The sequence below is a fragment of the Schistocerca serialis genome, chromosome 7, assembly GCF_023864345.2.
Source record: "Schistocerca serialis cubense isolate TAMUIC-IGC-003099 chromosome 7, iqSchSeri2.2, whole genome shotgun sequence".
Classification (NCBI taxonomy): Eukaryota; Metazoa; Arthropoda; class Insecta; order Orthoptera; family Acrididae; genus Schistocerca; species Schistocerca serialis.
This window is the reverse complement of record NC_064644.1, coordinates 149,078,848-149,106,167: the sequence shown is the minus strand read 5'-3', so window position 1 is coordinate 149,106,167 and position 27,320 is coordinate 149,078,848. Positions and strand designations below refer to the sequence as shown.

Sequence of the window (27,320 nt, the reverse complement as noted above, 5' to 3'; positions counted from 1 at the left end):
ATCCGATTATGGCACTTGCCGTGTTCTCCTCGTTAGACGAAATCATACTAGAAATGACGCTGTAACAACAGCATGCATCTTCAGTCGTAAGGGCCGAAGGGAAAAGGGTTTTCTTCGTGAGCGGGTGATAGAAACATAAGAGGAACGAGAACTCATGTACATCTTTTGCTTGTCCTGCTTTCTAGTTTGTATTTTTTTTACAGTCAGTATTGTGCGCCCCTTGGTTCCTGCGCCCTTGGTAGCGGCCTAGCTCACCACCTCCTCTGTATGGCCCTGGCTGTTAGGTATTCATGGTATTTTAAGACATTTAAAGTCACTCTAGTAACAGAGCAACGTTTCGGCATGCATCACTCTTTTGACAACTGAATGGTGCAGCACTGTGTAGCAGAAGGTGAGATGTGCGGCGGTTTGCTTCGCAGGAGCCTGGCGATGTCTCCGCAACACCGTGGCGGCCTCGTCTACACGGGGGACCTTCTCTTGCGGTCTTGGCAGCTGGGCTCCGCCTACCACCAGGAGAACGTCCCTTCTCATCCTCCTAGAAACGCGGACGACACTTACAGGGAACATGTGAGTGTCTGCATGGGTTTCTTCTCCGACAACGAAAAATGTGTACACTATGTCTCTATTGATTAATGATCAACTATCTGAAAGAGTGAAGGTCTTTCTTTCCCTTTTGTCCAGCAGGCATCACAGAAATGTGGTGATGATAATGACTCGTAGATAGACCCCTTGTGATATACAAAAACAGGCGATACGATATGCGACACAGCACGTTGAGTTACGAGCAGGCAGTGTTAAGTAGTGGAAGTATGGTTCAAATGGCTCTGAGCACTATGGGACTTAACATCTGTGGTCATCAGTCCCCTAGAACTTAGAACTACTTAAACCTAACTAACCTAAGGACATCACACACATCCATGCCCGAGGCAGGATTCGAACCTGCGACCGTAGCGGTCGCGCGGTTCAGTGGAAGTATGGCCGTAGTGTGTCAACGTTATTGAGTCACAAATCGCAATGGAGCAATGTCTCTAAATCAAGTGTTCTAGACGTCCTCAGACTAAGAAGATAAACGTTCATGGTAAGTACATACAGCACACCTTGACTGCCTAGAAAAACGCCGACGTGTGGACGACCTCCATAATTGATTGACATGAAAAACCAGGACAGTTCTACGGAAGTCGACGCTTTGTAGTGTCAATAAGAATCTATCACAATACGGCAACGTGCGGAATATGTACCTTATGGTTTGAAAAGATCGAAGAATTTAAGAATGTGACGCACGAGGAGGACGAAATGCCGAAGAAGGACTCTTATGAAAGTTTCACATGGTTATACGAACTTTCTGTGGGGGAGACTAAGTGAGACACCTGAGGCATTAAACCGGGTCTTAACTTTGATTTATTTTTTTACTAATCCAACCTCGAAAATTTTGGTACTCACGGGGTATATCTGACAGACGCGTAAGCCCGTCTGTTTACTTCTCTCCCAAACAGTGTAGAATGTTTCTACCTTCCATTACTGTTAATCATCGTAAGTGGCCCGACATTCTTCCAACTGACAACAATGAACTTTCAGGTATGTACAACTTATCGTGCCGCTGGCCAAGAATTAAATCTTCCCCAAGACGACGTGCATTCGAAACTTTCTGTCGCTGATGCATCTAATAATGCTCTACTACAGCAAATGCACACATTATTTGCAATTGGTCCAAAAAGTGGTTTGGAGAAATACAGATATTACATGGGTAAAGACGATCTACATCGTTTGCGAACTATGAATGAGAATACAGACATTCATTTCACGTCAAACGCGTATAATGAGACATTGGTTTCAATTGAGGGCGTATGTTTGGCAATTGTTAACAAAGCGCTGGTACAACTAGGAATGGGTGCACCGATTCGGTTTCATATGACTTTAAGATCACTATTTGCAAAGAGAAACACACTTTGATGACGAATTGGTTACACTTATTCACTCGAATCTTCCTAAACTGCTTCAAGAACAACGCATAGCCAATGATTGAATTATGCACGCAATTAAAAGACAAAGAGACGGCCCTTATATCCTAGACTCGTCCGACAGCATAAGCAAGACCTACGTCATTTCGCTTACCCTGGCAATCATTAGATCACGAAAAAATGTAGCACTGCCAATCTCATAATCTGAATTTGCTGCAAGGATTTTGGGTGGAATTGCCACTGAATATGTTAATCATGGAGATACCAACATGCAGTATCAACAAAAATTCGGGCATGGATAAAGTACTGTGTCCAAGCTCCTGATCACACAACAGAATATTGAGAAGAAATGAACAGCTCTTCAAAGAACTCTACTTGATATATCGTATTTAACAGCCACTGATGAACCTAATGCATATCAAATATCATTGCTTTTAAGGTGACTCATACAGAAATTGACTCTGAAGACCGACGTAAATTGACAACTACAATACGATGGATCCATTGAGAGTTTCGGAAAACCATTGCTGGATTCTGCGAATGGGGAAATGGAAATCGACTAATCCACACAACGTATCACATTGTCCAAACTTCTATAAAATGAGAGCAATAATAGATGAACTCATTGATAAAGTTTTCGCAAATATCGCACCGAATAACAGAACTCATCCGTGGCTCGCGCATTTGTTATATTACCATCCGAAAACAACAATGCCATTGTCTTAAATTTCAGCATTCAAAACTAAGTACCAGGTGAAGTAACGATACAATAATGAATAGTGATGAAGTTGTCGCTTACACAACTGAACTGAATTCACTGCCTTGCTTTACCAAACATGCCGCCGCACCATTCAACAATGAACATCCGCATGCTTGTCATTCTTCCTTAAAACATAAATTCACCATGACATTGTAATGGTACCAGGCTTTTAGTGAAAAATATAATGAACATCATGAGGCAAGTTACAATATTAAACGGATAATTTACAAAAGAAGGTATGCTGCCACGCATCCCAAAGATTCCTGCATACGTGTCATACCAGTTCAAACGCTTCCAGTTTCCGATGAAAATGACCATCACAAAACACAGTGTCAATCTTTACAAGTGTGTGGTCTAAATTCGTATTTGGAAAATCTCTGATTCTCCCACGGACAGCGGCATGTGGTCTGCTAACGCATCGGAAAATCTTTTGATTTATTCCTCTACAAACCAGTTGGAGAAAAAATTGTACTGTGTGTCCAAAATCACTTACGTAAACAAACTTCAATCAGAAATACTTCCTTTCTTTGAGTGGCATTGCAATTCAAGTCTTTTACTAGATAGTCATGTAATGAAATTCACATCAACATTCGTCTGCGAATTAGTCATTGTTGTTCGTAAGGTTTAGACTCCCAGCCTCCACGACAGAAAATTATACCCTTGTTGCTAATAACGCCAGTTTTCATTTTTATGAATTACAACATCAGTAAGGCATCACATCGGCAACAGAATATCAAGAAATCCCAACCTGCCACGAGAAATTAACAAATCGACGCTGGTGAATCTAAACCGATATTTGCGTGTTACAGCCGAGGAAATGTCAAGATAGCCAGATGTTAGGATTCATATTACATCCAAAACAATACATCAGGATTCATCCCATGAGAACAGTAGTGACCCACGACCTTGATGTAATCCAGAACAGAAAGAAGATCCCGTCCGGGAATCCTGATTTAGGTTTTCTGCGATTTCCCTAAATCGCATCAGGTAAATGCCGGGATGGTTCTTCTGAAAGGATACGGCCGAATTTCTTCCGTATCCTTCCCAATCCGATGGGACCGATGACTTCGCTATTTGGTCCCCTCCACCATATCAACCAACCAACCAGAAAGAAGATCATTATCGGTCGTAATGTCTTATGTATGTTATTTCCGATCTAGATTTCAGCTGACTACCTGCAACGTGTTGATGATAGCAGATCTCCATTAAAATACAGATGACATTACGACAGAAACGACCTTTCTTCTGCCCTGGAAAGCGATACAGCGGTCAACTACTTATATGATTCAAACAAGCCAGAACATGGACCTTGATAATATGGTATGCCTTTCATGTTTCGACACTGATAGCCCAATCATACGTGCAGTCACGTCGAAGAGGTGTATGCAGAGGGAAACCTAACCAGTGTTTTCTCAACGCATTTCAGTAGTTTCAGGGCAGCAGTCTGGATGACCGAAAGACCTGGAGTAACAGAATTAGCCATTGTGGTATTTATATGTAAGCAGAGAAATCAAGTGAAAGTAGTGTTACTGGGTACTCACCGCCACTCTCCGCACGGTGGATTGCGGAGTATCTACGTAGATATAAATGTAGATAGAGTTTTGATATCAAGACGCATGATTGGATATGAAATAAGTTTGAAGATCGGATCACTTTCGGATCTCCCGCTCAACAGCAAGCACATAGGGTAGACAATGAGGTGTCACCTGTGTGCTCTACAGGAGCTGCCACACGCAGCAACCCTGCTGTTGGTTGCACAAGGTGTATCGGCAGCCATGCTTACATACACCCTGTTCACAAACTATGGTGCGTGTCCGTGTGGCACCTCAGACAACCATGTCTCTTGCTAACGTACTAGTGTCTCACAGCAGTTGTTGTAGACGGACGGAAATGTTATATGATGGACGGAGCTGATTCTGAAAAAGTTCTCACAGATACGTTGTGCAGCTCTACTATTACGTACCGACGTTAAATGGGAGGTTCCAATGCGATCGGATTTTCAAATTTATTTTGTATCCAAAAGATACATTTCCGGATATGTATCATTACCAGAACTTTAACTACCAAGCCCCCTCAGCAACCCCTAGGGCCTATGCGAGGATTTTTGAAACATGCTGTAGGAAAACAACAATGAACTTTGTGTAATGTTTTTGGACAGGTAAATCAAGACCTACATTAGATGACGCATACTTCTCGCAACATTTCTGCGTAAATATAAAAATGCAGTACCTTGTATTTCGCTGATGGTGGAGTTTAAAAAACGCTCCAAAATATAATTTATTATATTATGTTACTAAAACTCTCCATTCCAATACAATCATGCTGAGGATATCATAGAGAATCTACAACGTTTCATAAAACCAAGAATACTCAATAAATATTTACACAGAAAACTAAATACCCCAATATATCTTCCACAAAAACCAAGCGATGTAGTCCTCATGGATGGGGAAGAAGTAAGAAGAAACCTCACACTTATTGTCATTGAAAAGGTAATAATTAACAAAACATGTCGACGTCAGTACCCCTAGGTGCATGTGATAGTTCAAAAAATATTTAAATGTGTGTGAATTCCTAAGGGGCCAAACTGCTTAGGTCATCGGTACCAAGACTTACACACTACTTGAACTAACTTGAACTAACTTACGCTAAGAACAACACACACATCCATGCCCGAGGGAGGACTCGAACCACCGGCGGGAGGGGCCGCGCAGTCCGCGACATGATGTCTCAAACCGCAAGGCCATTCCGCGCGGCCATGTGATAATTCTTAGGCTGTTGAAGCCATACATCCTCATCCGAAAAAATTCATCAGTGCAGTATAACGAGTTGTTCACCAAGAAATCCTGTAGGCTTACTCTTAAACTGAACATTTTGTACTTAAACATTTTATTACTGTGTGTTCATGAATAATGGATACCTTTCTGGACCGAAGTAAATGACTTCAAATCGTTATGAAGATCATTTTTATTTCTAGTATTGATACCGTGAACTAATCTGTTGGTTTTAAAAAGAGGTACAGTTTTAATGACAAATTTCATTGAGGAGTGAATATACTGGGCACCTGTGACAGTATCCGTAGTTCCCTAAACAGGCGTTTGCGGGATGCTCTTGAGATCACATCACAAAGAACTATCATAACACATTTTTGGAGCTGGTGAACTTTAGCCCGTTCCCCCTCAAGAACAAAAAGTGCCATACTGCATTATAATAAAACTATAAACAGCCGACCAGTTGCAATGGATAAAGAAAATCTTTACCTAGGTTTCAACAAATATAAATTTGTCTTCTTCAGAAGGTAGCAATTTTACATTAGTAAGGACTAATGTACCATCGCCGTCCTCACTAATGAAAATTGCTACCTTCTGAAGAAGACAAATTTATATTTGTCGAAACCTAGGTAAAGAATTTCTTTATCCATTGCAACTGGTCGGCTGTTTATAATTTTATTACGTGAAACAGTTGCTGTTGTGCAGCTATATTTAAAATATTGATGCTGCATTATGTAAGCACAGTATTCTATAACATATTTCTAACATATCTGTAACATGCTCCTCCCAATTGAGTTAATTATAAAGTTCGAATCCCAAGAATATGATTCTCTCAGCTTCTAAATACACGTAGTGTGCAGCTTAATAAATCTCTCTTTCCTAATGATATCTTTGATTTCGTCAGAGGTATAGGATCTGAACCATTTTGAAGCATTCCCTGTTACTCAGTAATATTCTAAATTACTTAAAAGTGTATTGTGATTTACGTAATCAAATAACTTTGACGGAAGCGAAATCTACCATCAGCCTATAATTTATTGTCTAAGTAATTAAGTACATTTTCGCTATATGTTTATATAACATTCTCACTATGCGCACCCTTTACTTAGATGATGATGATGTTTGGTTTGTGGGGCCCTCAACTGCGCTATTATCAGCGCCCGTACACATTCGCATCCTTTGCTCAGTCCAATCTCGCCTTGAATGATGAGGAAAACACAAACACCCAGTCATCTCGAGGCAGGTGCAAATCCATGACCCTGCCGGGAGTCGAACCTGGGACCTCGTGCTCGGAAAGCAAGAACGCGGCCGCGAGACCACAAGCTGCGGACATTTAGTTTGAAATCCGATCTGTATCTGTGATAATACATTATTTGTTATTTTATGATTGTCTATGTGACCATCCAGCCACCATACGCTGTTACCATTTTTCGGGGTGCACTCAGCCTCGTGATGCCAATTGAGGAGCTTCTCGACCGGTATAGCAGCGGCTCTGGTCAAAGAAAACCATTTTAACGACCGGGAGAGCGGTGTGGTGAGCACACGCCCCTCCTATCCGCATCCTCAACCAGAGGATGACACGGCTGTCGGATGGTCCCGATGGGCCACTTGCGGCCTGAAGACGGAGTGCTTTTTTTTAATGATTGTCCATACGATCGGTCTGCAGCTGCGATGAATCTTCTGAATGATTTTGTGATGCCATAAGCTACCGATCTCCTTATTGCATTACGATTATACATTTTCAGTCTTAAGCAATTGGTCAAAAGTAACGTGCTCCTAAAATAGTACATGCAGTCATGGGAGATAGGACGTGCATGGCGTAATTTATCACTAAAACGCGTCCATAAAAGACTTGAAAGTGGCTCGAGAACGAAATTATACAGCTGGTCGGTGTGGCCGAGTGGTTCTAGGCTCTACAGTCTGGACCCGCGCGGCCGCTACGGTCGCAGGTTCGAATCGAGTGACGGGCATGGATGTGTCCTTAGGTTAGCTGGGTTTAAGTAGTTGTAAGTCCTAGGCGACTGATGACCTCAGAAGTTAAGTCCCATAGTGCTCAGAGCCATTTGAAACATTTTTGAAACTATACGCAATTGTTTATGAAATAAAGAGAATGGCAGCTGAAGGCATCACGAAATCATTCAAAAAAACATTGTCTGTTGTGAGGTGCGTCTCAAGCCATACCGCATGATCTGAACAGAAAATTCGAAGTCTCGTGCAGACACAGGCGCGCGCCAGCACCATTACGCCGTTAACATATGCGGAGAATGGAAGAATCGGCACTTCTCACTGCGCGAGGGGGAAGAAAAGAGCGCTGCTCGGAGACAGCCAGTCGTCGCAATCAGGCGGCGAGGCGGCGGCGTCCTCTGGCCGAGGGCGCCCTCCACCGCATTCCGGCACGGCGCGCTGGAGCAGCGAGTACCGGCCCATCCGTTCCCCGCCGCTATCCAATTAGGCGCTATTCTCGGAACGACCCGCATCTGCTTCCCCCGCAACGCCGGGGAAGTCCCGAATTCCTGCCGGCGCTCGCCGCCCGCATGCCGCGCCATTTGCTGCTCCTGCAGTTTGTCTTCTCGTCAGACAGTCGGCGCTTTCGCACGCGCCTGAATTCTTTTGTGCGCGCTCGCCTCGCCCTTGAGGCCCTCCGTGCGTGGGGCAAGGAGCTGCCGCTGGCGCGTCCGGCGCGGGGCCGCGGTCCGCCCCCGGCAGCCTGCGGGAGCCTCCTTTCATCTTGCGCACACTAATCAAGTTCCCCACATCTCTTTGTGTCTGGCGCGTGTCCTACGGCTGCGCGAGCAGCGACAACGGTGGGACGAGACGAGCTCTTCTGCGGCACCGGGGATATATTAATTAAATACGGGGTGGTGTGGGGAGGAGACACCGCGGCAGAGCGGAGTGCGTCGGGTGACGCGAGGGCCGTTTCCATTCAGGAGCACCGCCAGAGAAAATTCGTGTGTCTCGGGGCGTGCGTTACTGCTACCACCGTGCGAAGTCTGGCAGTCTTAAAAATTCACATTGTGGGGAACGGTAAGCCAGTGAGAAAGTTGGTGCATAACGTTCAGGCTCTCTGACCTAAGTTTAATATGCTGTCCTCAAAAAGATCAAGGCAACTCCTTCAGGGCTCGTTTGGAACAGGAACTTCCGGTTCCCTTCTCCCACACTGTCCAAAACGGACTGGAACACCAAATCTAATATCGTCGTCAACGACACGCGAAAATTGAATCTTCGATTGTTTTCAATTCTTTTAACGTAATTGAACTGCTTCTATCATCTTTGATATTATTTGATTTGGAGAATGACTGCTAAAAGGAAGGTTCAGACATGGATCCAGGTTGGGGGGGGGGGGGGGGGGGCTGCAGTTACTGGTTCTATGCGGTCCACAATGAACTCCTTTGCTGTGTCAACGGCTTCACCTCGCAGTAGCACTTGAACCTTACATGAGTCTTACATCTTTTAATGAGCAAAACCTGCCTATTATTTTAATAATGGAAATAGAATATGTAATAAACGATCAGAGTAGTTCCATCTGAGGTTGTCGTTGCAGCGTACATGCAGCATGATGCAGCTTCAATATATATATATATATATATATATATATATATATATATATATATATATATATATATATACTGTCATGTGGGCAAGGGATTAGAGTGGCATGCATTCAAATAGGACCTAAGTTCTGTTATTCTTTTCTTGACTGCTGGCTGCTCAAGGACAAGCAACAGGACACATCAATTAGAGAATGAAGAATGCGTATCGAGCAGCATGTCTATCGAACGCCACCATTGTGGTATGGTCAACTGTGGTCCTGAAAAGGACCAAGATGATGATTCTGGTGTGAAAGGATCAGCCACCAGAGAAACCTGACGCCCAGGGTACGCCCGATTCCAAGTCTCATCTTGGTCGGAAATCATTGCAATCTTCGTTGAGGCTCCTTTTTCACTGCAAGAACACCAAAATGAAAATCTCCGCTCGAAGCAACCTAATTCGCAAACTAGCGGGGATCCAGTGGGGATCACATCCACAAACTATTCGCTGCTCTGCAATGGCACTGTGCTTTTTTACTGCTGAATATGCTTCTCCAGTCTGGTAAAGGCTATTTCATGCCAGACAAGTAGACATTGCTCTCAACGAAACCTGCAGGTTGATCACAGGCTGCTTAAGTCCTACCCCAACTGATAAACTCTACTGCCTGGCTGGAATAGCGCTACCATGGGTACGCAGAACAGTGGCTGCCAACAAGGAGAGACTGAAAGTGGAACAGGACAGTGGCCATCCACTGCACGGGCATAATCTACCACAGCAATGGCTGAGATCGTGAAAGAGCTTCCTGAGAACATCCGAGAAGCTCACCATCTCACCAGAGAAGGCAAGGCTGGAGTTATGGAAGAAGTCGACGCCTCGCCTGCAGACGCCAGAAGCTGAAGAACTACCACTTGGACACAACGAGAGCTGGCTGGTGTGAAAATCTTTAAACAGATTACGATCAGGAGTTGGACGATCCAGAGAGTACCTGAGGAGATTGGGCTTCATAACAGAAGATATATATATATATATATATATATATATATATATATATATATATATATTGATGTGTATGGCTACTGTAAATTTGTATGTTTCTGACTCGAGAATAAAAATTGTGGAATGGTGCGCCAAGTTCAATTGCTGATCACGATTTGACACAAGACGCCAGCCGACATAGGAGTTACGCAAAAGTTACACCACCTCAAGTGCGAGATACTCCAGCTCACGCCTTATAGTCCTGATCTCTCCCGATGCAATTATCACGCCTTCGATCACTTAAAAAAGGACTTGAAGGATCAGTGATCCCCCTCCGGTGAGGATGTGCATCACGCAGTTATAAACTTCTTCACACAGAAGGATATGTGGTCTTATCCAAGGGGTACCTTCAACATGATGCTTCGTGAGACGATTGCCTCGAAGCCCACGGCGACTTTGCCTGATCAGCATACCGGTTCTGGACTGTACAGCTTTCAAAATTTTTTTATCACTCCCTATGCATATATTATGATATAATGCCAATAATTGGTTTATATCGGTGACTGACACATTACTTTACTAGAAATTCAGAGAAATACATCATATGAAAGGCATGTTTCCAAAAGTAAGAAGAGATACATTATTCATCAAATCAGTTTAAGGTCTGCAATAGATTAAAGTGTAACGACCTTAGCAACGTTGTATTTTGCAAAATGTGAGATCATAGCATTGACTGTTGTCGGTATTTCACTAAGGTCTAAGGCTTTGAATATACGTCTGATGACTCTGGTTATGCGAGCATGTATGCTGTTTCTTCCAGTAGTTTCTGCCCTCGTTCCAGAAGTATTTTTTGTCCTATTGGAAGGTCTTTCGCCACTAAGCTGTTTATGGCTTGTCGGTTCTGTCAATGGATTCAAGCACTGTTGTTTGCTGCAACCTGGAATGGGAGTATGAATAGTTTCATGCAACAAATCCGAAATGGTTGTATAACATTAGATTGTGACTTTACTTTAATAATCTGGAATCAGAGGGTATGAAGGCGCTGCGTGCCTGCAGGGGCCTAGTACTACTTCACAGGTTGTCTCTGAGTTGGCACATTTTTATTATTCTTAGTAAAGGTGGGCAGCTGTCATCCCGAGTTTTACCAAAATCCTTGTTCACGCATGTGTCATGACCCCAGCCCCCTCCCCACCACACACAATCATTATCCCACAGGAGAGCACAAAACAGAAACACTGAAAAAGCGTAAGTACCGTTTGCTGCTTTGGATAGTGTTCGTATCTCGTCTTATGGTACTGAACGGTTCCTAATGGTTCCAAACTGTACATGAGAGCATAATTTTTGGCTGCACTGCACTGCAAAGGCGTGCGATCACACTCAATGGGTATGCAGTCCCACATGTCCTTAGAGAAGGGTCTAAGTGTCCGGGGGTGTCAGCAGAATCAAATGTTGCTAAGAACGTTGACCTCCTGCTCTTCTAATAGCTAACCGTCATATTTGACCCCGAAATGTGTGGGGAGTCAACGGTCCAATGAAAGGATTGCCTCATTGTCGAACTTCATGCCACACTTTGGAGCCTTTTCGTGTAGATTCCGACCAGTTGTGTGTCTGAAAGGCTTCCCTCGGGCAACTGTATGTAAATCGAGTGTACTGAATGATGGACGTGATTTCCATCGTCTAATTTGAGTGTTGCATCTGAAAAACTTATGTATTTTACGTAGCATCCTCTTAATGTAAGCATGTGTGCAAAATGTGAATACATACCAGCACTTCGATACATACCAGGATTTTGGCTATGCCACCCTTAGTTATATATTACGTGATGCAATACACATACACATATGTGACGTCGTAGACGTAAGATTTTCAGACACAGTTTTCATATCTTTTATCCCACAGTTTATTTTGGTATCTGATGGGCCTTCCTTGAAACTGTAAATTTGATCTTGCCACAAGCTGGAATGACCTGCTGAATCACCTGATATTAACCCCACAGAGAATGTCTGGGATTACTTCGAACAGTGGGTGATTATTAACAGTTCACATATCGATAGTTTGGTAAGCCTTTGGGACCTAATTATAAACTTCAACAGGATGTGGCGCACCAGACTAAGGCCATTATCAAGAATAGACCTTTAACTGTTGTGAACAAGTTAACTCGTGATGCTCCACCATTTACAACGTGCTGAGGAAGTTAACAGAATGACAATCGGCCACGGGGTTTTCCTGAAGCGCTGTTGATGTGGTTCTACGTTCCGCCTCGCCGACATCTCACTGCTGTGGACGAGTTACTTCCATATCTCAGTGAATTTAAATGTATTCAGTATTTATTGTACAACTAACATACCTGTTTGCGTGCTGCCATTTTCAAAAAACGGTGATTCGATATCTTGAACCATTTCTGAAATTTGAGGATTTGTATGATCACATGGTTCCCGATGTGCAAGGCCAGAAATGGACGGGTTGCGCGCGCCTGTCTACCGGATAGAAAGACCAGTAACTTGAGAACGAAATGAGATATCGTTCTGCTCTCACTTTTGTTCCAGATCTTATCTTCATTTCATACACAGCAATATACATTGCGGAGCCAAAGGAACTGGTGCACTTGCCTAATGTCGTGTAGGGGCCCTGAGAACACGCAAAACTGCTGCAACACAAAATGCCATGGACTTGACTAATGACTAAGGTAGTGCTGGAAGGGACTAATACCATGAATCCTGCAGAGCTGTCCATAAATCCGTAAGGGTACGAATGGCTGCAGAACTCTTATGAACAGTACGTTGCAAGGCATCCCAGATATGCTCAATAATGTGCATGTCTGGCGAGTTTGGTGGATAGAGGAAGTGTTTAAACTCAGAAGAGTGTTCCTGGAGCTTGTCTGTTAGAATTATGGACGCGTGGTGTGTCGTATTGTCCTGCTGGAATTGCCCAAGTACGGCGGAATGCACTATGGACATGTAGGGATTCAAGTGATCAGACAGGATTCTTACGTACGTGTCACCTGTCAGAGTCGTATCTGGACGTATCAGGAGTCCCATATCGATCGAACCTCACACGCTCCACACAATTACAGACCCTCCACCAGCTTCAACAGTCTCCTGCTGACATTCATGGTTCATGGACTCATGACGCTGTCTCTATACCCGTACACATCCACTCGCTTGATACAATTTGAAACGAGACTCATCCGACCAGGCAAAATGTTTCCACTCATCAGTAGTCCAGTTTCGGCGATGATGAGCCCAGGAGAGACGTAAAGTTTTGCGTCGTGCAGTCCTCAAGGGTGCACGAGTGGGCCTTCGGATTCAAAAACCCATATCGATGATGTTTCATTGAATGTTTCGAACGCTGACACTTGTTGATAGCACAGCATTGAAATGTGTAGCAATTTGTAGAATTTTTACGCTTCTGTTACGTTGAACGATTCTCCTCACTGCCGGCCGCTGTGACCGAGCGGTGCTAGGCGCTTCAGTCTTGAACCATGCTATTACTACGGTCGCAGGTTCCTGCCCCGGGAATGGATGTAAGTGATGTCCTTAGTTTAGTTAGGTTTAAATAGGTCTAAGTCTAAGGGACTGATGACATCAGATGTTAAGTCCCGTAGAGCTTAGAGCCATTTGAACCATTTTTTCTCTTCACTCGTCGTTGGTCCCGTTCTTGCAGGATCTTTTCCCGGCCGCGTCGTTGTCGGAGATTTGAGGTTGTACGGGATTCATGATACTCACGGTACACTCGTGAGATGGCCGTACGAGAAAATCCCCACTTCATCACTACCTTGGAGATGCTGCGTCCCGTCGCTCGTGTGCCGACTCTAACACAAAGTTCAAACTCACTTACATCTTGATAAGCTGCCATTGTAGCAGCAGTAACCGATATAACAATTGTGCCAGATACTTGCTGTCTTATACAGGCGTTCCCGACCGCAGCGCCGTATTCTGCCCGTTGTTATATCTCTGAATATGCGTGCCTATATCAGTTTCTTTGGTGCTTCAGTGTATGAGATAAAATGAGCCATAAGCAAAATTTACACAGTGTGTTTTTACCTCAGCAATCTCTTTAAACTTTTGTGCAATATTTTCCTTGATTTGATGCAGAGCAGTAAGTATAATGAGTACCGAAAGGAATTTACATTGATCGAGGGAAGATATCAGATCATAATAATTGCAAAAATTAGACTTTTTCACGTAACAGTTTCTTAAAATCGCTTGATAAGTATTTTATAGCAGCCGCAAGTGTGTCTCTCAGTGCAGATAACAGCATAACAATGACGTGCTCACCAGGGAAAGGGCTAGAGTCTGTATTAGCGTCATGTCTCCTGTGGTTCCTTAATTCTTTGACACATGTGCTGATGTGGGGTTGTGAAACATGGACTGTGTTGGATAATGTGGGACGATTATTTCCTGGCTTTCTAGGTGAAATTGTTATATCCTTGCATCAAATATTGTCTGCGTTGCTACTGTCAGTTTTCCGTTCATTGGGTCACATGTCAAAAGTGGAACAGTGTCACAAATTTCCGACGCTCCGTTGCAGAGCCCTTTGCTAAGCACGCTGATTCGTTTCCAGGAAGCGACACCGGCTAGGCAGCCGCCAGAGAGGCCCAAGACGAGCCGGCGGGCCGGCGCGAGCGACAAGTGGCGGCGGCGCGCGCCCAGCCGCAACCGCACGCTGGTGCTGCGGCCCGGCTCCGCCCCGCGGCCCGGACCTGCCGGCGAAGCGGAAGGCGTCGCGGCGGCGGCGGCAGCGGCTGGGGCGGCGGCGGCGACGGCCGCTAGCAGGCCGCTCTGGCTGCACCACGTGGGGCAGAACTCCGGCACCGCCGTCTTCCACCAGGCAAATGTCTCCACTGTACACCCGTCTGCCAGTCACGTGCGAGGGCTAGTTTTTGTTTTTTCAAGGTCCGATCGGTGGCAAAATTAAAACCACAGTGAAAATCCGGTGACTCTTTGCGCAGATGTAGTGTGCAGTGTCTCTTGCGCGTCCGTCTATGGCGTAACATTGCGCTTTTCAGTTCCGACCGTATACTGAGCAGGTAAACATGCCTAGAAAAATATTCTTCCTCCAAGTGTGAAGTGCCTGCTCTCATTCAATTTCTTCGCGCTGAGAGGATGAGCCTGATTTCATGTAGCCCACATAACGTAATTAACATGTGTGACGGCACAGTGAGGCAATGTTGCAGGAACTTCGAAATAGCACGTACAGACGGTTACGATGCTGGCGGACGGGGGAAGGAAACGACTGTCGACCGACAATCTAGGTCAGCGAGTGGATCAGGCAACTGGAGAAAGCCGTCTACCAAGGGCAACTAGGGGCGAGCGATGAGGAAAGTCGTCGTCAGTCACTTTCCTTCTTCATGAAAATGCTAGGCCGCACTCTGCAGCTGCAACCAAGGCCTTCCTGCAGACTTTCCAGTGGGAAGTGTTTAATCACGTTCCATTGAGCCCCGACTTGGCTCTCTTTGACTTTCACCTCTATGCTCACATGAACTGCTGGCTGTATGGACAGCATTTTGGCACAGACAACGACCCGCAGACGAGCGCAGATAATTGGTGGAATGCAGAAGTGACTGCCTTCTATGATTAAGGCTCTGAAAAGTATGTACAACGCCACGACAGATGACTAGCTCTGACCGGCAACTAAGTAGAGAAGTAGCTGCAAGATGTAGCGAAAAATGGCATGTAAACTGTGATTTCCATTACGCAATCGATCGGATCTTGAGAAAAGAAATACTTTCCCAGTATTTCATCCGACAAGTGACCTCATCACTGCTCCATGTCGATAGGAAGGAATTGAACTATGGGAGAGGGTAATACGTCTCCACAACCTCTTATCATGCGTAGTTTCTGGGTATATATTTAAAGGTCGTGTACACTCACGACCATGCTATATAAAAGTGTTCATGGCGTGTAATTTCAAATTTTTTCTCCTTACAAGGAAAGTCTACCTCCTTCGGTTATTCAGTTGTAAAAGACCAACGCCATAAACTAGCTATTAGCTCTAAATAGTTCTAATAGATACTTTAAAATTACAGCCTGTTAGGAACAATGTAGTTCCACATCACTGCTGTCAGATAACTGCCTAAATATGGCTGTTATGTATAGACTGCACTGGGGCCTATAGGAGTCGGACTTGACATGGAAGTAACAGAGAGTGGTGACGTGGTGAGAAAAAAAGAAATTATCGATAACAGCTTGACTACGAGAAGTGCTGAGACACATTTTGAAGCTTCAATAAATCGGTTTCGCAATGGAGGAGACTATGAGTGGCAAAAAATGTAGAGCGAATCCAAGGCATTAATACATTGAACAGATTCAAAAGGTTGCAGTCTGCACTAGTCAAGCAGAGATGAAGACGCTTCACAGGGTAGTCTACGTGAGAGCTTCAATAAATCAGTCTCCAGACAGAAGACCACATCACAAGCTTCATAAAACAATTCTCCAGACTGAGAGACATCATTACAAGCATCGAACAGCTCTGCATATATATCTCTTCGTGTTAGTGACGCTAGATACTAGAATTTCATGTCTTAATAATATTGTTCCGCGAAGAAGCTGCACAGCATGGTTACAGGTCTTACTACAGTTGACACGTATGTTGCCCTTCTCGTTACTCAAAGGGTTCTCGATTGTTGTACAGTATTAAAGGTGTATCCTTCCAGATGGGTGGCATATAGTTTTTGGCAGTCCGGCAGTAATTTACAATGATGAACATGAATATTCTGCGCTCTCGTGATTTAAGCTGATTATCAACCTATCCTCCTGACATGTTTGAATAATTGTATGTGCTTGTGATAATTATTACAAAAAATCTTGGAAACTATTATGATCAATGTGTAGGTGGAAAATTCACAACTTCAAGTCACGTTTCTCCACCTAACCTCACAGGCGCAACTTTGGTGATACGAAGTGAACGGTAACTGAGGTTGTGTCCGTCCGACCTGTAACGTCATACTGGTGTTGGGTACAAATTTACACTATCGTACTAATCTACTTTCAGGATTCTTAGACACCTACTGGCATGCAGTCTTATAAGGCTGGTGCTCTTAGCACAACGTCTCTCGCAGTGTCTTTAATAGAAAAATTGGTATTATGCACTTCCGTAGCTTTACCATCGCCTTATATTGTACCAAAGGAAAGTTGCAGTAAGTTAGTATACAGTATTAATGGATAAACAAATATTATTAAAATAATTTACAGGTACACGCTCGGACAGTCATACGTGTTACAGTGACGCTACGGGACTGGGAGGTACGCCGGACCCGGATCAAATCCGACCGTCTGATGAACGACGAAGGCTGGGGTGCTGGCCGGCCTAGGTGACTTTTAGGTGGTTTTCTCCGTCCCACTAGCTGAATACCGAGCTTGTAGTCATGTCCCAATTAACGATTCGCAAACATTTAGAAATATTTCGCTCGCTTCAGGCAAATAATGCTGCACGCAGACAATTGGTGTACACATATTTTGTCCCAGGGAATAACGGGATGGCGACACGAAGGTCACCAGACGACCCATTGAAATTAACGAAGTCAAGTTCGTTCATAGCTTCGATATTGTTTCAAAAATGACGACAAAAAAGAATTGATTGTGATAATACCGTTACTAACACTTTCTAAGGGCACAGACGTTGTACGAATGTTAACAAGTCACTGACTGAAAAATAGATTTAAGCAAAGTTGTTTCTACAGCGAATGCTAGTGCTACCCAATATGGTGCGCAGTTTTTTTTCCTTTTTTTTTGTTTACTTCATTCCAAGCGCATATTGGACAGTCATTTCATCATTAATCAAGAAGATTTGTGTGCAATGGAAGATTTGATTCTCCTTGATAATATAACAGTTTTATCAGTCACAAAAGTAGTAAACCTTACATCGTCGTAAGCTTCTAATAAAAAAGAAAGATCGAAACGTTACTGAAGTTAACTCGGCGTACAACGGCTTACTGACATGCAATAACATTCGTTGTTTGAGTAGGAGCAACGTACATCAATCCTATGTGGATTGTTTGCAAGAAATCAGGCTGTTTTTAAAATATGAGTGAAAAATTATGTAATACTCATAGTTAACTGATGTGCAATATTTTAAACATGGCTGCAACAGCAACTGTTGAAATTCTTCACGATAAAGGATGACAGCCAACTTCTGATGAAGGTATATTTATATGTACCGAAACCTTGGTCAAGAAATTTTAATAAATTTTTATCCTGCAACTGTTTTTGGCTGTCATCCTTTATCGTGATGTGCAATACTCGTAGTTAACTGATGTTACTTGGCTTACAAGATTAATGTTCTCTGCGGACATGTGCCAGCATTTCATTTCAATGATTTACACACTCTGAATTAAAGCATTAAGACCCAAACGAAACAATTATTGTTATGATAGCCCACTTTAATAATGATATTGTTTCCTAAAATTAAAAATATTTCTCAAATTTGGAAAATTACCAATGTTAGATTTTACACGAAAATCCAGACTAGGTAAGAATCACTGAGGAATTTTCTTAACTAACATACTCTTAAACGGAAGAATTTTCGTTGATATTTTCTCAGTTTTAAGTATTGTTGGAGCTACTAAACTTTGGATGCATGCAGATGCAGTTTCACTGCAGAAACTGAACTTGGTATAAATTATTGGCTGAAAACGTAAGAAATTGAAATACAAGTGTCTGATTTCAAATATGTTTCAAAATGGACTCCAAAATTTATCGAAACAAAGAAAAAGAAAAAAGAAAGAGGGTTAGATGTAACAAAGTTAGAAGAGTATCTGGGAATGTGAGCACAAAATGCTCACATTAAAAATGTAGAAAAGTAGAATTTAATGCAGGCACATATAGTTGTCCAAAGAAGCTGACGTTTGCTATCTTGACAATATTTTCACCTACCTGTGCCTGTGAGTCATTATTTTCGAAAATGACTAACAATAAAAGTTCCCTAAGGAATCGTGTGTCAGCTGACTCAAGTTTAGCTTTCATTCTGCTAAAAGTTACAAAGTAAGCACCTAATATAAATTATTTGGCATTGAATGTACAAATCAGAAATCACATATGTTATTCTTTCATTTAGGTAAATTAAATATGTTTATTTTATGAGCGCCGTTTGAACGATCTATTTCTGAATGGAAACAAACAGTTTTAATATGGGCGTATTTAGTTTCTTTTTTCGTTGATAAGTCGATACCAGACTTTTGTGAAATATCATATCTTATAATAAGCATCCGTTCATAACGTATCACATGACTAAACACATACAAGATAGACCAGATAAATAGAGCAATAAGCGGTATCAAAATTTAGCTGTACGATTAGTTTGATGGCACGCCATGGCCGTATTAAACATTTCTTTGTAGAAATGTATATGTATGAATTAAATGTATATGTATGTAGGCTCGCAATCCCAGAACTAGATGAAGCACTAAGATCGCAGTGAGGAAACTAAATTAAACTTCACAGATTGAGAGGACATGGATTTTATTTCTGTGATTACAAAACAGAGTCAAAACTACAAATAAGTTGGCACTATTATCCCACTTATCAGTATGACGGCCGGCCGGAGTGGCCGAGCAGCTCTATGCGCTACAGTCTGGAACCGCGCGACCGCTACGGTCACAGATTCGAATCCTGCCTCGGAATGGATGTGTGTGATGTCCTTTGGTAAGTTAGGTTTAAGTAGTTCTAAGTTCTAGGGGACTGATGACCTCAGAAGTTAAGTCCCATTGTGCTCAGAGCCATTTGAACCATTTGAACCATCAGTATGACATTGCATCCCCTCTCACATGGATGCATTCACTTTTACGGTCAGCATGTGTGCCATGAAGCCGATGTATCATCTCCTGAGGCAAGCAGGCCCACAGCGGTTGTAACTGGTGACCGGTCCTTCATGTCCCGTATACCGGCACTGGGACAGAGTACGAATCCGAGATGGTCACACACATGTTCTATTCCGGCCAGATATCGCGATCTTCCTGGCCGTAGGAGTACCACAGCGTCACGCAGAGAGTTCATGGAAATACGTGCCACGTATGGACGAGTATTGTTCTATTGAGAAATGACGCCATGATACTTTCGCTTGAGCGATAACACAGGAGGGTGCAGGACGTCCGTAACAAGCCATTCTGCCATCCGTGTTCCCACAGTCAATACCAACAGTTACCTTGAATACCAGACGGGTCCCTACGCCATGAAACCAAGAGTAACACCTCTAAATCTCCTAATATTCTTGAAAGAATGATGCGGGATGGTAAAGCACAGTGCAGGGAGTCCATTCCTTGTTCTTGGATAGCAGGCAAAGATATGAGGGATACGATGTGCTTGGTGCGCAATACGGCGATTCCCCCTTGTGACGGACAGACGTGGTCGCCGGAAAACTAACGACGTGTACGCTTGCCCTCACTTTTCCATACTGTCCAGCAGTGGATCGCTGTTACATCCGAATGCCCAAAAGATCTGGATAACGCAAGATTGAGTGAGCCTGCCAAATGGAGTCTCACAACGACGCCCCTTGCAAACTATGTACCAGGTGCTAATAACGTTATCTCACATGTTTTCTCCACGCAACATATGACGCCTCTTACATACCCTAACAGGTCTGGTAACAACACGAAACACAAAAAATACTTATGCAGACTACTGGCCGTTTTGCGTGTCACAAAATTGCATCTCCAAACATTTTAGTCCTCAACGATTATGTCGGCGAGTAATTACGATTACAGTGGCATATGGCCATATGTTCCTTGTGTTCCACTTTTTTTTATTTCTGACCCATTGTATTTACATTTAATGAACATGAATGTTGACTACTATGATTTATGCAGTGTTCCGAACATTTTCTCTTCTTTGTGAGAATTATTGTGCAGGAACCTACTCTGGACTGCAGTATTTATACATCACTACGTTGAGTCCTTTTGATCCTTAGCCGTTTGGCTTTTATTTGCCGATGTCACACATTCAAGTCAATATGCTTTAGCTTCCATCTGAACTTCACAAAGGGTTTTAATCATTTTCTTCAAGTACATATCTGCCAACGCTGCATCGATTAATCTCTTCACACTGCCGCGTATCATTGTTAATTCTTAACGAATGTTGCCAGGAAAGCAGGCATACAAAGAGCAACGGAAAAAAGACGTCAAAATTAACCAGAATTGAGCGAGCCGCTCGAGACCACGATCCCTCTAAAGAAAATACTCATAAACTCATAAAAGTGTCTCTGAATTTTCTCCGAAATTTTGTCGCTCAGGTCTAGCTTGTAAAATGTCAAAGGCTCTCTCAAGATTGAAATAGTTGTTAAAACAAATTAAATAAAGTATCTCGATTATTTTATGGGTCAACGGCAATCAGATACTGGTTGAAATAATATATGTCTCCGTTCACTGTATAACATTATGCTATATTTTTATTTGCTGTGGGGCAAATTCATCTTCATGGTCATTAGTAAGTCATGAATTGACGACGCTGACTAGAACACGCCTCGGCATTATTGAAAAAATTTTACTCTTTAACTTCATGTTGTGTCAACAAACAGTAAAAATACGACCACTTACATGCAAACGCTTGATAATGAAAATGAGGTGACACTGGTCAACCTCTAAAAATAAAAATGTTTATGTCTGTTTGTACAAAATCTCCATTCTCTGAAAGTTCTTCACCGATTGCTTTGAGCTGTTTACACTGCTTTGAATACGTGTGTGTTTTATGTACCTACTAGAGCGCCACACATAATATATAAATGTATATGGTGTAATTAAAGGGGAAGAGAAATCAATAACAATGTAAATGTTCGTTTGTGAAAAACCTTAAATCTGCTTCAGTTCTCCATTGAGGGCTTTAGAATTTTACACAATGCTGGACTCGAATATGCGCATGTTTTTCTATTTTTAAAGTATATATTGTATATAAATAAATCCGTAACACACAGACTGGAAAAATTATTGCCAATAATTTCGAAAAGATCTTGACTGATTTTCCTTCTCACATTGTTACACAATGCTCTAATGAACATTGAGACGGATATATATATATATATATATATATATATATATATATATATATATATATATATGCCAACGGCCTGGCCGCAGTGTTAAAACTGGTTCCCGTCAGATCACCAAAGTTAGCACTGTTGGACTTGGCTAGCACTTGGATTGGGTTACCGTATGGGTCTGCCGAATGCTGTTGGCAAGCTGGGTGCAATAGGACTTCCACATGCCCACCAATCCACACCTGGTGACGCCTAAGGGTTGAGGGTGACACGCCGGCCAGTCGGTACCGTTTGGCCTTCGAGGCCTGTTCGGATGGTGTTTGTTTTGTGTTGTTGACAAGCAGGACAGTCCCGGTTAATGGCTTATCGACTTATGATTAGACTACAGAATCTGGATATGCAAAAATAATGAACAAGACTCAAGGTCAGAGAGAGGGGGGAAGGGGGGAAGAGGACATGGACAAAGGGTGAGAGAAAATGGAGACAGAAGGGTGGAAAAACGAATGGACAGAAAGATGGGGCAGGAGGAGATGGGGAAAGAGGGAGAGGAGAATATGGACAAAGAAAAGGAGAAGAGCTGATGGACAAAAAATGTTCAAATGTGTGTGAAATCTTATGGGACTAAACTGCTAAGGTCATCAGTCCCTAAGCTTACACACTACTTATCCTAAACTATCCTAAGGACAAACACACAGACACATGTCCGAGGGAGGGCTCGAACCTCCGCCGGGACCTGCCGCACAGTCCATGACTGCTGCGCCTAAGACCGCTCGGCTAATCCCGCGTGGCAGCTGATGGACATATAGAGAGCGGACGAGAAAGAAATGACAAAGTTAGGAAGAGGTGAAGATAGACGGAGACAGGGGAGGAGTTGCTGAATGTCATATATATACATTTCAAAACCTTAAAGATGGGTGCGAAACAGCAACTGTGTAAATCTGGAGAGGTTGAAAGATCAGCCAACCAGTTGCTAACAAAGGTTTATTAGTTCTTTACCTGGTATGTGATGTAAGAAGGCCCATTCCTTCTGAAGAAGATATTTTTATAAATATCGAAACCTAGGTCAATGGCTACTAAATCTTTGTTTGCAACTGGTTGGCTGATTTTGCAACCTTTTCATATATCTGTTTCCCTACGAGTGCTTTCTGTTTTCTTGCGTTTCGTTTAACCAGACTGAGCCACAGGAAGGTATTGCCGGGAATGGCTAGCAGCAAATAAAAGTATTACACATAGTTGCAGCCTTAGTTGTAACATGTCTTCATTTAGGGAATTTGAGGTCTGCCTGCTTTTCCCTTACGACGTCCGTGTGTCCTCAGGGCTACCACTACAGCTACTGGTCGGAGGAGCACTTCCCGCCGCTGTCGCTGCCTACGGAGGAGGACTTCTCGACGGAGCTGACCACGGGATGACGCGGCCGGCCGCCGCCGCGCCGCCACCTGCTGTGACGTGGCGCCGCCACACGAGGACCACACTCTGCGACTGAGCCGCCGATGGCACCCCCGCCCCCACCCCTCACCCCTGGACCACCTCTCTGCCCACCCCGCCTCTATAGCTCTAGTTTTGGGTGTGTATTCTCACCACTTCAATAACCGAGGAGTGACTACCTTCTTCTACCCTAAGATACGTAGCGAAACAATCTACGATACATTATTTATGTACACACATATTTAACAAACTCCTGTTCTACTTTTCCATAAATAAACACCTTCGTACATTGTGAGCTTAAAATTCTCCTTGTATACAACTTGTAACTTTTGGTGAAAATGGGGAGAAGTTGTGATACGAATACAAATGGTACAGGAGACTGAAGACATGGTCCAATTGATGGGAGCGAAGGAATATGCCGAATGAATAACGATACTGTCGTATGTGAATGTGTGAGGAACCGAGTACAGTTTTCAGTACCTGTGAAGTTTGGACGTAGCGAAAAACTGTCGCTGTGTGACAACTCCACATCCTAAACATAAGAATTAATTGTTTGTGCCTCCTTATGATTCTACTAACGTATAGAAGAGGCATGCTCTTTCGCTCCTTACATACCCATTTTGTGAAGCGCTTTTTACCCAGACAGGCACCAATTATCTGTTTCTAGAAGGAGATCTGTTGTCCTAATGGCATACTTTTAATTATTTTACTTGAAAGCGTAACGTTTCTGTAATAATATAATCACTAGTTTAAATTTGTAACCGCATTTTTTATCACGACACCCTTTTTTAGTTTGGTGTACGAGTGTTGGTTACCAAGCACAAGTTTCTCTTCTGCCTCTTAATTTGCACAAAATTCATTCATTAATTTAGCAAATGGCGAAGAAAATTTCCTTCACGTATTGTACAGATATATTAATTAGTTAACGCTCGGTGAGGAAAATTTTTGTATTAAGCGACTATTTTATCCTACTAAATGAATATCATTATTAAAGTGTAAGACTATAGTGAACAATTTCCTTATCGGTTTCAATTTTGCTAAATTTAAAATAAAAGTACGCGTTTTTAAGAAAATGAGATGGGGCTGAGAAACATGGGGCATCTAAGTTAATGCAGCGACGCATTGTAAGATCAAAATCATGTCTGATTCGAAATGAAGGCCAAAGGAAATAGCATGCCGTCTTGTTTCATAGCAGTCGTTATTATTCAGAATCCCATAGATATTCCTAAATAATGTGAAATTATTACAAGTAAAATTGCTTTTATAACTTAACCCTTCAGATTTTCTTATTGAACACAATGCTTCGTTTATTTGTAAATGACCAGCATTCGAAAATGCACTGTTTGTATTTCATGAAATGCTATGTTTACACAGACAGGAAGCTGACAATAAAGTGTATATTCAGAAAACAAAATGTATTTTATTTGTGTGACGTCTCCCTCCCCCTCCCCCCCCCCCCCCCCCCCCAAAAGACACACGCAACACTTCCACTGTGTAAACGTAATTTGAGTAATATGACAGGAAATGCATGGACAACAGTGCTCGACATGTAGGACCTTGCCCACCATGAAATTAACTATGTGGTAAGTTGAAAAGGGAATTACCAAAGTACGTGAAATGACAGAAGTTTTTGAGCTTTCCGGAGAGAAATTGAATGAAACATGAAAGACTCGGCGTGTGGTAAATACGTAAATCAATAGACATCAGAACATACACTCAGAAACTTACAGTGACTATTTTCCAAATGAAATGTTTATTCGTTGGACGTACGGTAGGGTGAACTGTTGGAAGACAGGCATTCTTTTTTGAAATTTTCGTGATAAGGAACGACAATTTTGTCACTTAATGGACTTCACGTAGACCACACAGCGAAAGGTGCAAATAATATGGTTAGTGTTGTGTCGGTAGCTGGGCCGACACCGTGAAGTTTAGATGGCTGAAAATGCAAGCTACACTAACGCTGTAGCCGATAGGGCACGCACGGCTAAAGCAGACGGGCGTGAAGTCTGGAACATGAGAACTTATAAATGAATAAGAAGAAAAGAATGTAGATGCTTATTACTTATCTTTTTATTAGTCCTTGGAATACATCTCTCTTGAATACTCGTAAGCTATAGGCACTGATACAAATGGCGCCTTGCTAGTTCGTAGCCATTAACTTAGCTGATGGCTATTCTGTCTCTCGGCTAATGAGAGAGAAAGGCTTCGTACAACTGGGCGGTAGCTAGGTTCTCGTACAACTGGGCGGTAGCTAGGTTCTCGTACAACTGGGCGGTAGCTTGGTTCTCGTACAACTGGGGTCGAGTGCACTCTCGTATCACGAGACCTGCCTTGGTGGTGGCGCTAGGTCTGCGATCACAGTGGCGACACGCGGGTCCGACATGTACTACATGGACCGCGGCCGATTTAAGCTACCACCTAGCCAGTGTGGTGTCTGGCGGTGACACCACATTCCTCCCCCGCAAATCGGCGAACGGTCGTGTGATAAGGCTTCCGCCCGCCGTGGGGAGGACCACATGTTGACGTATGCGATGAGGTGGGGAGCCTAACAACAGGCGAGGCTGTGCCACCCGCACCCGGCCATTCGGTCCGAGGGGAGCTAGGAAACGCCTGAAAAACTAGTCCAGGGTGCACGTCAACATGCGGTGTATGCGCCCGTAAAGAGACAGGAGTGACCGATGGATCAACCTCCATTGCGTCGGGGTAGCCGACGCGCGATGACGTCATGTGGTCCGGAGCGGGCGGGAGTTCCATGGCGGAGGACAGCTGGTCACGGGAAGCGATCGGCGGCGCGTGACCCTGGGAGGCGCTTGGCTGCTGCAACGAAGCGTCGAATGCGGGCGGCGCCGGCGGGAGAACAAGCGGCGGCGGCGGCGGCTGCTGCTGCTGCTGCTGCGGCGGCGGCGGCGCGTCGCCATGGGGCAAAATGGAAGGCATCGTCGGTAACACCTGGGGATGAGGCGAGCCAGTAGATGGGTCCCCAGGGCGCTGACCGGACGGCACCGTCGCTGAAAGCAGACGGGGAGCGGCAGAACCCGAGCGACGACAGAGGCGCAGCTGATTGAGATGCCGACGCACCTCACCAGAGGCCCCCAAAACCAAATACATCGCGCGGCCGAGGCAGCGAAGAATGCGCCCTGCTAGCCAACGCCGTGAACCTCGATAGGTGCGATAAAATACAACGTCGCCTGGAGCAAAAGCAGGAGTCTGCCGCTGCACAGGAACCTGATGCGGCGGATGCAGCAAAGACATCAAGGTGCGATGAGGACGACCGTGGAGCAACTCAGCCGGCGAGCGACCATCTCGGGGCTGAGAGCGATACGAAGACAAAAAGAGCAACAATGCGTCCTCCCGAGAATGCGACTCTTTCAATTTCAACATCTGTGACTTGAAAGTCCGGACCAATCGTTCAGCGGCACCGTTGGACTGAGGCGAAAACGGTGCGGATGTCAGATGTTGAATACCATTGGCCTGGCAGAATGACTGAAATTCTGCTGACATGAATTGTGGGCCATTGTCGGAAACAACAGTCTGCGGAAGACCGTCAATGCAAAAGATAGCAGACAACGCTTGGATGGTAGCGGAGGACGTCGTGGAAGACATCCGGACAACAAAAGGAAAATTACTGAAGGCATCGACCAGAACCAACCATCGAGCATTCCAGAATGGACCAGCAAAATCAATGTGCAAGCGTTGCCAAGGGGAAGTGGCTTTTGGCCATGCAAAGACTTTCCGCGGCGGTGCGGACTGTTGTTCGGCACACGCCGGGCACGAAGAACACATATTCGTAATCGCAGCATCGATTCCGAACCAAGTACAGTGCTGACGAGCAAGTTGCTTCGTTCGCACTATACCCCAATGTCCTTGGTGAAGAAGCCGTAAAACAGAGGACTGTAACGTACGTGGGACCACGACTCTGGACTGATCATTATCAGAACG

The 27,320-nt window shown here is 43.9% G+C and overlaps 1 protein-coding gene across 1 annotated transcript in view; it reads left to right on the top strand.

Annotated features, from left to right (window-relative positions):
• Window positions 1–23,365, top strand: part of LOC126412939 (protein O-mannosyl-transferase TMTC1-like) — a 685,657-nt gene extending 662,292 nt beyond the window's left edge. The window contains exons 16-18 of the mRNA XM_050082830.1: window positions 420–567; window positions 14,556–14,822; window positions 23,273–23,365. Of these exons, the coding sequence (XP_049938787.1) occupies window positions 420–567; window positions 14,556–14,822; window positions 23,273–23,365 (508 nt within the window). The remainder of the gene's footprint in view (window positions 1–419; window positions 568–14,555; window positions 14,823–23,272) is intronic.
• Window positions 23,366–27,320: the final 3,955 nt, after the last annotated feature.